Source organism: Notolepis coatsorum (assembly GCF_963971535.1).
Source record: "Notolepis coatsorum genome assembly, chromosome: 3".
In the NCBI taxonomy this organism is placed as follows: Eukaryota; Metazoa; Chordata; class Actinopteri; order Aulopiformes; family Paralepididae; genus Notolepis; species Notolepis coatsorum.
The window spans coordinates 105,177,786-105,192,747 of record NC_140167.1 but is presented as its reverse complement, the minus strand read 5'-3'; the positions used below and the strand labels follow the sequence as shown (position 1 = coordinate 105,192,747).

The 14,962-nt window shown below is 45.9% G+C and overlaps 1 protein-coding gene across 1 annotated transcript in view; it reads right to left on the bottom strand.

Moving 5' to 3' along the window:
• The window catches only part of LOC311225936 (E3 ubiquitin-protein ligase TRIM11-like), a gene marked incomplete at both ends in the record, with an annotated part of 43,372 nt that overhangs the window by 7,834 nt on the left and 20,576 nt on the right, over positions 1 to 14,962 (bottom strand). The window contains 2 exons of the mRNA XM_084311326.1: positions 2,277 to 2,334; positions 8,047 to 8,208. Of these exons, the coding sequence (XP_084167452.1) occupies positions 2,277 to 2,334; positions 8,047 to 8,208 (220 nt within the window). The remainder of the gene's footprint in view (positions 1 to 2,276; positions 2,335 to 8,046; positions 8,209 to 14,962) is intronic.

Below are 14,962 nucleotides of genomic sequence, written 5' to 3'. Positions count from 1 at the left end.
AAGTGGGAGTACTTCATTTTTTATCTGACATTACAAAAATATCAAAAAATAAATGGTTATGATCAGGGCTGAAGTTGAATTAAAGATTTACGACTGTTTAGACTGCATTACTCTCTGTCACAGTGATCTCCTAGTTGTTCCCCACTTAGGTTATCTAACTATCGCGCCGCCGCAACCAGAAACACTGGCCTGGCCGCCTGTAGCTGTTCCGCAACTGTAGCTACTTCCGGGGTAGGCCTGATTGGCCCCGACAGGCACGTGTCAGGCGCGGCCACGCCCCGCGGCAGCCTCAGGACGCGCAATGAGGCTGCTGTGGTTCACAGGCGCTTTCCGCCTTCAACGCCGCCCGCAGCAGAAGGAGTTTGCGGCGCCTTTCACTGTCTAATAATATTAATCACTGTTCAATGTACTAATAATATACAATACGGCTCACTTTTCCCACTTCAATGACAGAGCCGCTGTTTAATAATATTGTCGCGGCGGAGCTCTCTCGCGGCAGCATTATGTAGCAGTAATCCCCCCTTCTTTACCATCGACAAACTAGTTCAATTGGTAACTCTGCTTGGCTGTGGATCCTATCGTCCTAAGTTCGATTCCCTTAAGTTTTTTTGTTTTTTGATAAATGATAAATGATTGCATGACTGCCGACTGCGGCGCGATTATTATGACTGATGACTGCGATCGCGACGCTGTACATATGTCTCTATACTATTTTATTTCATACAACAATGTATGCCTTTCAAATGTTAAATGATAAATGATTGCATGACTGCCGACTGCGGCGCGATTATTATGACTGATGACTGCGATCGCGACGCTGTACATATGTCTCTATACTATTTTATTTCATACAACAATGTATGCCTTTCAAATGTTAAATGATAAATGATTGCATGACTGCCGACTGCGGCGCGATTATTATGACTGATGACTGCGATCGCGACGCTGTACATATGTCTCTATACTATTTTATTTCATACAACAATGTATGCCTTTCAAATGTTAAATGATAAATGATTGCATGACTGCCGACTGCTATGTGTATGACTAATCTCATCATAACGATGATAATAAAGTAGGCCTATACAATTTGATCATATTACATTTAGGCTAGCCATCTGGAGTAACATGTATTGCTTGTCCCAATGTTGCTTATGCAAATTATAAAAGCCATCCGTAAATATCTAGAGCCTAAAACATTTACAGGCATTTTCACTGGCCAGACAAACCAGCTCCTTGCACAGTGATTAGAAACCTATACAGGCTACACATGACATCTAGCATCCTATAGGCTACACGTCATGACATCTACAGTAGCATTATATAGGCTACACGTCATGACATAGCATCCTATAGGCTACACGTCATGACATCTACAGTAGCATTATATAGGCTACACGTCATGACATCTAGCATTCTATAGGCTACACGTCATGATATCTAACATTCTGTAGGCTACAGTCATGATATCTAACATTCTATAGGCTACACGTCATGACATCTAGCATTATATGCTACAGTCATGCGATCTAGCATTCTATAGGCTACACGTCATGACATCTAACATTCTATAGGCTACACGTCATGAGATCTAGCATTCTGTAGGCTACAGTCATGATATCTAACATTCTATAGGCTACACGTCATGACATCTAGCATTCTGTAGGCTACAGTCATGAGATCTAGCATTCTGTAGGCTACAGTCATGAGATCTAGCATTCTGTAGGCTACAGTCATGATATCTAACATTCTATAGGCTACACGTCATGAGATCTAGCATTCTGTAGGCTACAGTCATGATATCTAACATTCTATAGGCTACACGTCATGACATCTAGCATTCTGTAGGCTACAGTCATGAGATCTAGCATTCTGTAGGCTACAGTCATGAGATCTAGCATTCTGTAGGCTACAGTCATGATATCTAACATTCTATAGGCTACACGTCATGAGATCTAGCATTCTATAGGCTACAGTCATGAGATCTAGCATTCTATAGGCTACAGTCATGAGATCTAGCATTCTCTTTTTTCTTCTGAAACTGAAACAAGAGTATTACTTAAAGAACTGTAATTTAAACCTTCCTTGTAGGTCAAATGCATTGTCCTGAGACGTGTATCTTCACCCAGAGATGTATGTTGATTGACAGACTGATCCTTGTCTCACCCCTTTGTCATAATGGCAGATCGCCTGTAGGCCTAACGGTTGCTAGGTAACCACTACAAACAAAGCTTCATGAATCTGATTTATGATTCAAGTTCTTTCTCATCTACTACCTGCCGGCAGTCGCTGACGCACTGAGGTGGTTTGATGCAGAACCAGATGCTGGATATACTTGGTCACGAGAGTGTCACACACGCACAATCTAGGCTATACCTTCAACCTGTTTGAGCTCGTTTTCCAATGCGCGCACACCTTACAGGTCAAAGTCCTTATATAGCCAATAACATGAGCAGATGATCAATTACCAAGTACTCCTATTGGCCACCATTTGATTGATTGATTGAAAACTTTATTAACAGATTGCAGAATGGGTACAATACAGTACAGGTCAATACTTCTGCTAAGAGTATGCAGACCAGAAAAATACTTTCGTCTTGTTTACATCAGGGTCCCCCATTTTCAATTAATCAAGACATTTATGACATACAAGACATACAAATATACGGTTCTGTGTAAGAAAAAGAGATCATACAAAAATATACATCCGAAGGGGAAGAAACTGTACATTGGTGCCTTCTATCCCCATACCGCTTGTCGACCCTTTTAGGCTAGAACAACGGCTTTTGTGTTCAACTTCAGCTGCTTTGTGTAGAAAGTCAGAGGCTTCTTCGGCATCTTCCTCTTCATCTGTTAACTCACTGTGACGGCTGAGGAGAGTACACGGGAAAAAAGGCAAACCTCCGTCTACACAAGTGTGGATAGAGCCTACAAAATGTTATGAGTTGAATGGTGGCCAATTAAAAGTAGCATTTCTGGGTCACTGTGCCACACAGCAGGTGACATGTCTTCCATGGTAGCAAGCCCTATTAGAGGCATAGATACTAGGATCCTTATTCCTTGCAGCCTCTCATTACTCATGCTTCTTACACTGTAGGGCAATGGTCACTTATGCCTAAGTCAAAAACCCCACAAGCTGAAATCCTGTCATATTTATTCACAAAAATAAGATCAATAAGGGTATGACCAAGAGTCATTTTTAAGGTTTGGCCTGGTGGACTCAGTAACTAGCTGGGAAAGACTGAGGTTACCACTCAACCAGTCAATATTAAAATCACCCATGATGATCACCTCAGAGTCAATATACTGTGAGAGTAGCTCTATCTAAGAACTGACATCAGCAGAAGGGGGTCTGTAGACACCAATTACTAAATAAGATACGGTAGTTGTTTTAGCTTTTCTTTCTTTCTGTTTTGCTTATTTGTTTGATTAGTTGTGTTTGTTTGTATGTTTTGCATAGTAATGTTCGTGATTGTCATTGTCCCTTGTCTTGTTTATATAGTGTGTTGTTTATATATAAATATATTGAATACAAAATATAAAATGTTGTCTATGTACTGTTTAGTTCACTGTCGAGTTATGGGGAGAAAACTATACAAATAATTATACATAAAAAAAAAAAAAAAGGAAAGGCAATAAGCAAGCCAGGTAAACATCAGACAATTCTGTATTCCTTCAAAAGTAATTGTGTGCTTGCCGAGTCTTTTCTAGGTGCCCTCTCCTTTTCCATTGGTCTCCTGAGTCTCTCCATCTGTGCGGTGAGGCCATATCGAGGCTTAATGTTGTGGGGATTTGCAGAGCGCTTGGCCATCCAGTCTAGCGGAGAGTAAATCTCTAAGCATTTCATTTGGAGATGACTCGTCAGAGCGTCTGGTCCCAGCTTCTCATCGCTCCTTGGGCTTTAAAAAGGGGGGGGGGGGTGACATTGGTATAAAAGGTGGAAGCCGGTGTAGATTAAAGGGGAACGCAACCTAATAAGAATTCATATATTTATTATTGTGTCGTAGGGCAGTCCAGTCAATCATCCATGATACATTCAATGAACATTTAAGGCCTATATTTTATCCTTTAATTCTTCTTTAATTCTATTCATTTACTGTACAAGAATGTGGTTCTTGTTTGTCTATTTCTCCAGTTTATATCTGTCCTGTGTGTGATTATTACTAATGAAGCACTTCACCGGAGCCCTGATTAAACTTGCCCAGAGGTGACATAATTTATTTTTGGTGAATAAAAACAATTCTCTCCCAAAGCCAAAAACCACTATATGATTCAAAGGTGACGTCATCTGATACTGTATGTATTCTGGGTCTCCTCTATGAATAGGAGACATACTGAATGTTACTTTGAGTTTTTATACCCAAAATGAGCTTTGTTATAATAGTTGTCTGTTCCAAACCAGGAAATAAGCCCTTATCCCATGAAGGTCCCCCCTTGGTGCTCTCACACATTGTCACCATTACCATCTCTCCCAATTCATTCTGTGTGAAGCAGCTGCAGACATTACAAATAGAGTCTCGCCTGTATAGTCTTCTGATTCTCTGGGAGAGAGTCGTTTGTGTTTCGACTGACGTCTTGACTGGAAACTGTCCTATAGGAATAATACCTATAGATGGCTGTGGTACTTATTCTTCAATTCCACGCGTTCACCAAATGTAGGCTATAGATGTTTGAAAATTATTATCTTGATGAGGATGATGGAGCCCAGATTCCCCTGAATTGATGTATCTCAAGCCACGCCCTCTTTTATTGATTCTCCAATCAGAACTGCAGCTTCCCTCGAGATAGGTCAATTGCCCACCACTGCCCTTCATCAAAATTCTTATTATAATTCCATGACTCAATTCAGCCTGAATATAATATAATTATTATAAGAATTTTTAACAAGGGGAAGAGGCTGGATGATAATGATGACTGTACTTCCATACCAACCATCTTATCCCGTTGTGAATAAAGAAAAACGTGGCCATGAAAAAATAAAATAAAAATGCTACCGCTATTTAAGAATGAATGTATTTTTTAATCGTTGTGTGGATGAACACATAACCATCGTTTTTTAATGCTATGCAAATTCTGATGAAGATCTACAGCATCACCAAAACATTAATAAACCGCTGCGGGCAGTGCAACACTGAGACAATTTTTGCATATTGCAAAAGGGAAAGGGCTATTATCACTGCAAGCACAACTTAGAGTGGATTCCTCATTACCGGCACCGGGGTCGTTATAGGCTACTCGTAATTCACTTGCCGGTAATGAAATACTTAATATTCCCTGGGTAAAGTAATTAGTTACACTACTCATTAGGCCTGCATTACTTTTGTGTTACTCTAAACTGTCTTGTGATGCGTTCTCGTGTTCGACGGGCCAGGAGAGGGATGGCAGTCAGGCTTTGCCTGTTGCTCTCTGGGGAGAAGAGTAAAACTCGCTTTGCCAGGCGCTCCGGGTTCCAGAGCATCTGCTTTCCTATTGGTGTGCAAACTGGGGTAAACGAATACGGCTTACGAGGGAGGAATTCGGAGGAAGGAAATCATCCGCCTATGTTCCTAAAAAAAGCGGCAATTCCGTTCAAAAACTAAAACAGTTTGGATGTAAGCAAATGTTATTGCTTTGTGTGAAAGTAACTTTAAGCATAACTAAAGTCTTTAGGCTTTTGGCTTGTAGCGAGGTTAGTGGATACTGGACTGGAATAACTGCCTCTTCCGCTTTGGCTTTGCCCAGTTCAAAGGGAATAGGTCCCCTGCCACGGGAAGAGAGTGTGACACTCAGCATTCAACAGTACCCTAGCACATTGACTCCCTTCTCCTCCTCTCTCGGCCAGCACCCTTTAAAAGGGCACGCCAACATTATGGGATATGTGCTTACTGTCTTCTCAAGAGTCACCAATTTACTCTCTGTGTGTTCAGTAGAAAGCCTAGCTTAGCACAAATGGATGGAAGCAGATATGGACCAGCTAGCCTAGCTTAGCACAAATGGATGTAAGCAGATATGGACCAGCTAGCCTAGCTTAGCACAAATGGATGGGAGCGGATACGGACCCCAAATGCAAGTACAGCCTATTTATTGTTAAATAAGTACACACACACACGCACGCACACACACACACATTTAGAATCTTTATTTATGTCCACATAAAGACAATGTTTAAAGGACACACATATTATCAGTGCACTTGTACATTGTGGGTTATTCTGATACAAACGTGCCCAAATTGACAATGGCAACCAAAGTTACACACACACATGGATGATGAACCTGACAATCTACACACAGCTCATGGATACAGATAGCAGCGTCTTCTCCAAATTGCCCGGCGGCCAATAATTGCTGACACTGAGCAATATCTTGCTAATTGCATTTAATTGTTTGGCTCTTCTCTTCGGAAGACCAACCCTCAGCTTGGAACTAGGCAAAATCTGCATATGGCTCGCTGATAACAAACTATCATTACACATGGGCAAAACAGAGTCCATTCTCTTCGGTTCAAATAACAAACTCAGCAAGACCGACGGCTTCTCAGTTACAGTGGGTGACAATATTGTCACAAGGAAAGATGAAATTACCTACCTGGTCAGACTACTGCTTGACCTTACTCCTAGAACCCACCTCACCCCTGCCCACTTTGACAACCTAGGATGGCTTAGAGTAGACGACAGAGTACAGCAACTTGCAATGGGCAAGGGACTAAACAAGTTTCGCAATTATGCCACATCAATGTGGAACGCCCTACCCAAAGCTGTAAAGGAATGTGAATCACTACCCACTTTCAAAACCACTCTCAAAGAACACCTACGGGAGACTGCAATTCGAAACTGGCCCCTGTAAATGTCCTAACCCAACCCCCTCTAATGTACAGTAAATTACCTAGTATGGTTTTGTCAATATTCCAATGTACAGTTTTGCTTGTTTGTACAGTGTCCCCCCCACCAAACCTCCTCCAATGTGCAGTTTTTACGTCAAATGTATATACTCCCTTTTCTGGACTATTTTGTATCACAAACAGTACTGTATTTGCAAATCTGGTATGTCATAAATGTATAGATGTAGCAGTACTGTCTATCTGTATGTCATGTATGTCATATATGTCCTGATGAATTGAAAATGGGGGACCCTGATGTAAACAAGATGAACGTCTTTCTCTGGTCTGCATCCCCTTAACAATTGTGTGTATTGAGCTGTACTGTATTGTACCCATTCTGCAATCTGTTAATAAAGTTTTCAATCAATCAATCAATCTGAAGGCCTCTAACACCCAACTTATGGACATGACCCAGGCTTCCAAATATGAAGACTAAAAGTTTACAGTTGTAGGTAGCCGAGTTGTGATATGGCTGTTTGATTGACACACTTCTTGACCTATTACGTGCTTCCAATCTCGGGTTATAAAACCAAACAGCCAACGAGCATCAGTTGAACGTGCGCCTCTCTCTCCGGAGTCCGGAGTGCAAATTGCGCTGATCTATTGTTGTCGCCCTGGGGGTTGAGGGTTTGTTTGTGAATGTGTGAGAAGGGGTGGGGTGGTGTATGTGACAAGAGAGATTAGTGGGGGAGAGGGAGAGGGGACTGAGGTGTTGACTCCTCTCACTCCTTTTTGGAAAAACGCCTAAACATACCATTACTAAAAGATGTGTAAAACACAATTTTTTTGTGATATTGTTATCGGCTTTGGACATGTTCTAGGTAAGACTTCAGGCTAAGGCCCCAGCAGTGTTTTCAGATAATAACTACAGATTATATAGATCTGCAGGAATCTGTTTGCAGAATAATTCAGACGAAAATTTAAAAACTTTTATTTCAGTGTACCTCTGTAACTCTATGACCATAGCACTCAGAGTGATTCCTTTCAAAACTTGTGCATCTGCTACAAATGGTTCCAGAACAACCAATTTAGTTTCGGTATGCAATCAATCGACAGGCGTTTTATGCAAAATTTGCAGGACTGTTAAGAGGTTAAAAACATGTTGCCATAGTGGTCTGCCACTCACTGCATCTTTCATAGTGACACTGTGACGTTCATTTGCAGTAAATTCTACAGACAGCAATTACCATATTAATCCATTGGGGTGGTGGCATGTGGACTGGCCCTCATTAGTGAAGATGGCCTTCATCTTGGCCTCGGTGTCCTTGTCCTCTAGGATGACGTAGGTGATGTCACCAGCTCCCACTGAGGACATGACAATGGCCACGTTCCCAGAAGCATAACCTAATCTATTAAGGATCATTAGCATACATGGGAATAACTTTATCACAGGACGCCTAATTGCACTCTCTAATTAAATGGTGAGACGGTGTTTCCTGAAGGTTCTTCGGTTATGTGTGCTGGTTGGTGGCACTGGCAAGCCGGGACGGGCAACACTGTGGGAAGACATTATTCATGTGTTATTGTATCAATTTGGGCAAATCTATTTGTGGCGGGCCTGTTTGATATTGTGACGGGCCACTGCAAATAAAATCTATGCCAATGAAACGTCTTTCAAGGAGCCCTTCTGTTTTGAGTTTTCAGACTGACAATGTTTTCAACGCTGATTATAGATGGTAAGAGTGTTGTGTATATTAATAGCAACACGGTCTCATCAGAAAACATAAATAAATTACTTGACCACAGCAGGAAAAAAGGTAAATTATGTACGTTATGTTATAGACATAAGTTATACATTTATGTATTGTATTGGCAAAAGTCCAAAACAAATGCCGCAACCAGGAGTTGAACCAACAATCATTGCCGTTGCAGGCTAGTCCTCTCATCACTATCTTAGAGTTAGTGTAACTGAGGGGTACAATTCCCTGACTGTATTGTTAGATATGATACTTACTACCACTACCTCTTGTACTTTAGACTCTGGCCACCCAGTACTAGGCATAAATAATTATGGTAAACACTCCCACGTAGATGAAACGATCCAACACAAATGTACCAAGTCGAAAGTCTGCGTTTAATAATAATTAATACATAGCAAAAGGTATGTAGAGCAATCACTTAATTACATTTATGATTTGAAATAGGATGCACTTTTATGGCAAATGAGTATTCGTTGGTATATCAATAGAGAACGTCCAATCTCTGGTGGCGCAGGCGGTAAATATACAACCTGGAATATTTAAGGAATAATAGCAATGATACTTTAATGATTATAGAACTGGATACACTAGGGGGGAATTCCGGTCGCTTGTAAGACAACTGGAGAAGGGGGGGGGGGGTAGAGTCTGGCTGTATCCGTCTGGCCGAGGGTATCCTGGGAGAACCCACGGTTGTGCGGCTCGGTGCCTCAGCGATCCTCGATCCACAGATGAAAGCAGTTGGACTCTCTGTGGGCCGGCTTCCTCCGGTCCACGATGGAGAGACGTGAAGCGACCTCGTCGTGTAGAGCGTCTCCTCACCTGTCGTCCTCTCCGGGGGGGGGGTTTCCAACACACGGCAGTGTTGGTCTTTATCCATAGAATAATCACTGTATACAAAGCATAATCCGTGCCTGGGAAGGCGGGCTGTCGTCGGTAGAATAATCCGGTATGCAGGTCCACTCGCTCGTCGGCTCTGGGGCTCCTCGGGTGCAGCCTCACATGGGGTCGGCCACCCTGGATAAGCAGCCAGTTCTACCCGAAACGATGGGGGTACTGACTACGATAGTATTCTCACCGCACGAAGCACTACATATGAATAGACTATTATTAGCTTAATAGACTACGTCCAACTCGACGATATAGTGCCAAATATGACTATTCAAATATTAATATACACGATGTCTCAATACCGATGGTAGGCCGAACTTGGCCTTACTCCCACACGTGGCGTCGCGGGGAGGCTTTACGTCTGTCACTCTATTGGAGGGTAAGAAACTGGACTAAAAAGGAAGTCCTACTTTAGTAGCGCAGTATATATACGCACTATGAACAAATAGTACCATTAGTGGTGCGGTAGCCAGATTCCTACGCGGAACTAGGACTTGTTCGTACATGTTGAGCGGTACGTTTGAACTGGGTCTGGGGGGTATGGCAGCCTGGCACCAAGGTCTCAACCAATAGTAGAATGGAGACTATTATGGGATGTTCAGTAGGCTAGAATGGATATTCAATGCATATTGTACAAGGAATATACAAGGGATATCAGGGAATATTAGAGAATATACAAATACAATTAAATATATATATATAAATAAATATATATATTCGGTTTAATCTGGCCCTTCACAACAGCCACCCCCTGATTGGTCCCAGACCTAATCAGTTAAGCAGAGACAGATTAATCGCGTTGTCTATTTACACATAAGGGTTTGCTGTAGGGGTCAGTCAACTTCACAAAGTCATAGGGTTATAGGGTCATGGTCATCATCGATTGTGTCTGGGAGTCGGGGCAGTTCTATGAGCCTCGCCGCGGGACGGGTGTAAGTGCGACCCTGGACAAGCACTTCAGCTGCTCGGACCTTGCCGTCGGCACCGGTGATCACTTTGCTTACGCGGCCGGCCGGCCACATAGCTCTGGGCAGTGATTGATCAATAATCATGACGACTGTTCCTTCTGTCAAATTGTCTCTCTCCTTTACCCACTTCTGGCGGGTCTGTAGAGACGGTAGGTAGTGCAGTAGGAAACTGCTCCAAAACTTGTCGGCTAATACTTGGCTGTACCTCCACATTCGTCGGCCGTTCGCTTCTTCAGGCCGGTACATTGTCTGGGGTAACGCGGGATCTAGCCGCCCCATCAGGAGTGTGTTGGGGGTAACTGGGTCGATATCCGCCACATCGCTGGAGACGTAGCCGAGGGGCTTAGAGTTCAATACTCCCTCAATCTCCATGAGGACTGTCATTAGGACTTCTTCCGCCACAGTCTGGGCCCCAAGTACTGCGTACAGGGCTGTCTTTATGGAACGCACTTCCCGTTCCCAAGTACCACCGAAGTGGGGTGCGTTTGGGGGGTTGAATTGGAAGTCAATCTGTGCTGGAGCGAGGTGGGTCTTAAGTTCTGGGCCCATAGCTTGGAAGCTCTCTCTCAGCTCTCTTTCGCCGCCTTTGAAGTTTGTCCCATGATCGGACAATAGTGTAGACGGTCTTCCTTTCCGTGATGTGAATCTACGGAAGGCCATAAGGAATGAGTCTGTGCTCATGGTCGGGAGAAGCTCGATGTGTATCGCTCTGGTGGTCATGCATTTGAATACAATACCCCACCGCTTCTCGGTTCCTCTTCCTTTCTTTATGTGCAGCGGGCCAAAGCAGTCCATACCCGTTGAGTGGAATGGCTTGTCACCGATTCGGAGGCGACATGGAGGAAGGTCAGCCATCCTTGGTATGCTGGGCTGCGCGCGCCACTTGCGGCAGTCTAGACATGTTCGCTGGAAGCGTCGTACCGCCTCTCTTCCTTGTAGGATCCAGTAACGACGTCTGATCTCCGCGAAGACTCTTTCTGCTCCTGCGTGATGTACATCCTCATCGTATTTCTTTATAATCAGCTCTGTGACCTTGTGTCGGCTGTTCAATACGATCGGGTATTTAATGTCATCCGGTAGATTGGGGGCTCTGCGTAGGCGACCACCCACTCTGATGAGGGTATGAGCGTCGCTCTCGGGGGCCAGATGAATTAATCTGCTGTCGGATGGGACGGGCTTTCCTCCCTGTAGACAGGCCAATTCATCGGGGAACGAGTCTCTCTGGGCTCGCTGCAGTAGAAGCAATTCTGCTTCTTCGTAGTTAGCTGCGGACATTTCAGCGGGGGACTTACACTCCGGGTGGTGCCGCAGGAATGTCCTTTGTTGTGCACTCTCTATGGTAGTGCAATCATCTATGTTGGGGTCTGCGGAGATAACAGTGCTCAATCCACAGAACATAGGTTTCTTATTCTCAGCCTCCTCTTGACTGGCTTCCCTCGGGATAGGCGTGGGCCACTCTCCTTCCGGGAGCTTTAGGAATGCTGGGCCGTCACTGTAGACATTGCGACGGGTGAGGTCATCTAGGGGCATTCCCCGGGTGATGACGTCAGCTGGGTTCTGTTTTGTATCAACGTAGCGCCACTCTGTTTCTCCGGTTAACTCTTCGGTTAAGTCTTGAATCTCGGTGACTCTGACTCCCACGAAGACTTTGTACTTGCATGAGTCCGATTTGATCCAGGCGAGTACTGTCGTGGAATCTGACCACAGGATTGTTCTAGACACCGGTATGGTGAGCTCACGTTGGATGAGCGTGGCTAGGTGCGCTCCGGCTAGGGCTGCGCAGAGCTCTAGACGTGGGATAGATTGTTGCTTGCGTGGGGCTATTCTCGAGCGGGTGAGGACAAATGCTGTGTAGATCTCTCCCCCCTCTTCTTGGGCCCGCAAGTAGGCTACTGATCCGTATGCGACCTCTGAGGCGTCACTGAAGACGTGTAAGTCCATTTTACATGTCTCTGGCCTCACCGTGGGTGGGAAGTAGCTTCGGCGCATGTTAACGCCTGGGAGTGAGTGGAGCTCCATCTCCCACTCTCTCCAGGTGGATGCAAGGTGTGCGGGAATGGGGTCGTCCCAGCCCTGGTCCTTGTCCCACAATGCTCGTACAATCATTTTTGCCCTGGTGGTGTACGGTAGAATACATCCTAGCGGGTCATATTGTCGGGCGAGTGTTGTGTACACACTCCGTCTGGTGGTCGGCGCCGCCGCCGGCCTTCCCTGCTCCGTAGTCAGGGGCTTGTGTCTGTAGTGAAGCGAATCTGTTTTGAATCGCCACACCAATCCCAGGGTCATCTCCTGGGCTTCTCCCGGGATTGTAGCCATCCAGGTCTCGCTGCTGGCTGCCTTGTCCTCGGAGGAGAGGCTGCGCAGTACTTGCGGATCGCTGCTGGCCCACTGCCTGAGATCAAAGCCGCCTTTGATCAATGAGGCGCGGAGTTTAATCAGGAGAGCCTCGGCTTCTTCCTGGGTTGAAAGGCTTTGTAGACAGTTGTCTACGTAGAAGCTGTTCTTTACGCTGTGTCGGACCTCTTCGTCCGCTGCTGGGTCCTCTGCTACATGTTTCTGTAGTGCAAATGTAGCACAGCAGGGGCTGCACATCGTTCCGAAGGGGAGGACTTCCCATTGGTAGATGGCTGGGTGCTCATCTCCTGGCTTCTCTCTCCATAGGAACCGTAACAGGGGCTTGTCCTCCTCTACTAATCTCACCTGCAGGAACATTCCTTTAATGTCCCCGCTGATGGCCACCTTTTCCTGGCGGAAGCGGAGTAGAACGCCGAGTAGGGAGGGGCCGAGTGTGGGACCGGGCAGTAACTCTTTATTCAGATTTTGGGATCCGATCTGGTAGCTGCAGTTAAATACTATGCGGTCTTTACCGTTGTGATGGACCTTGTGGTGAGGCACGTACCACGATTCAGTGGTCTGGTCAGCCTCTTTAATGTCCATCTTTGTGACGTGTCCCGCTGTGATGAGCTTCTCAATCTCAGCGCGGTATACACTCTCTTGGGCGGGGTTCTTGGCTAAGCGCCGCTCCGTGTTCAGCAGGTACCGTTCTGTGGCGTCTGTCTTGGCGTGGAAAGTAGGCATTCCTTCTCGCCGCAGGAGTGGCGTGGCGTATCTCAACACGCCGTTGACCGGGACTCTCTTGGTCCCTGTCTCGAGGAGGTGAATGGCGTAAATGTCATCTTTAGAGCGAATGTCTTTCTTTCCGTTCTTAAAGGGCATTTGTTCCAAGGTCCATAGCCGCTCTACGTGTTGCAGGAGTGCGGTTTCTCCCTCTGTGACTCGGGAGTGGAGACATCTAGTGGCTGTACTTCGGTTGAGAGATTTGGCGAGCGGGCCTTGGAGAGTCCATCCCAAACGGGTCTCGACTGCTGCAGGACAGCCTCGGGGTCCGGTATGAACCCGGTCTATCGGGACAATGAGGTCTGCATGGTCGGAGCCTATCAACAGGGTCGGCATAGCATTGTCTATGAGCGGGATCGGTAACTTGCGCAGATGTGCATATTTCTCCATCAGCTTGGCGACGGGGTATGTGTACCGCGACAGTCCTATTTCTTGGCTGGTGAAAGCGTCTGTAATCTGGTACCGTCGCTCAGGCTGGCCGCTTGCTGCGATAGAGAATGAGACATTCTCGCCCTTTATCGTCTTAAAATCTCGTCTTATTGTCCGAATTGTCATTTGGGTTTCGCTTCCCCGCAGCCCTAGCTGGGCCGCAGCGGAGGCGAGCAGAAGGGTCTTCTCTGACCCGTCATCGAGGACGGCGTAAGTGTCCAGGACTTTATTCTGGTAGCTTAGTGTCACACGCACTACTTTTAGGAGTACTCGGGCTCCACTGCTGCTGGCGGGATCGATGTACATGACGCTCGCTTTGCTGCTGGATGGTGCGGGTGAAGGGCGCCGTCTGTTACTGTCGTGAAGTATGTCCAGATGGGCTCCATCGCACTTGGTGCACCTTTTCTTTAAGCGGCATTCGGCTGCCATGTGTGAGCGCGCACAGCGAAAACAGCGCTTGTTGGACTTTATCCATTGACTTGCTTCCTCCGCGTTCAGCTTGGGGAAGGAGTCACATTGCGCTAGCCAGTGTTCTTTCTCACAGTAGGGGCACACTATCTTCCACTTCTCCGTTCTGGAGGGGGTACTGTGGCTCCTGCTGCTCGGTACTGACTCCGATTGGTGCATCACAGTCACCGATCTTCTTCCATCATTTAGTCGTCTGGTTCCTTCTCTGGAGCCAGGGGTGCTCCGTCCGAATGTATCTAGCCGTAGGCTGCTGACTTCTCTCGCCAGGAAGTCTGCTAGATCGAGGAGGTTCGGTTCGGGGCCATTCGGGTCTCGGTGGTCTCTCTGCCGCCTAAAACGCTCCTGTCGAGCGGGCGGCAGCTTCTCCAAGATCCTTTCCACATTTGAGTTGGCGTAAAGTTCATGCCTCCCCTTCTCTCTCTGCGCTCCCAACATCCCTACCAGGGACTGCACTCTGATGGACAGGTCGTCCAGTGCTCGATTGTCTATTGCTGGGGGTAAGCGGTCGATGTGTCGGATCTCCTGGATCACGT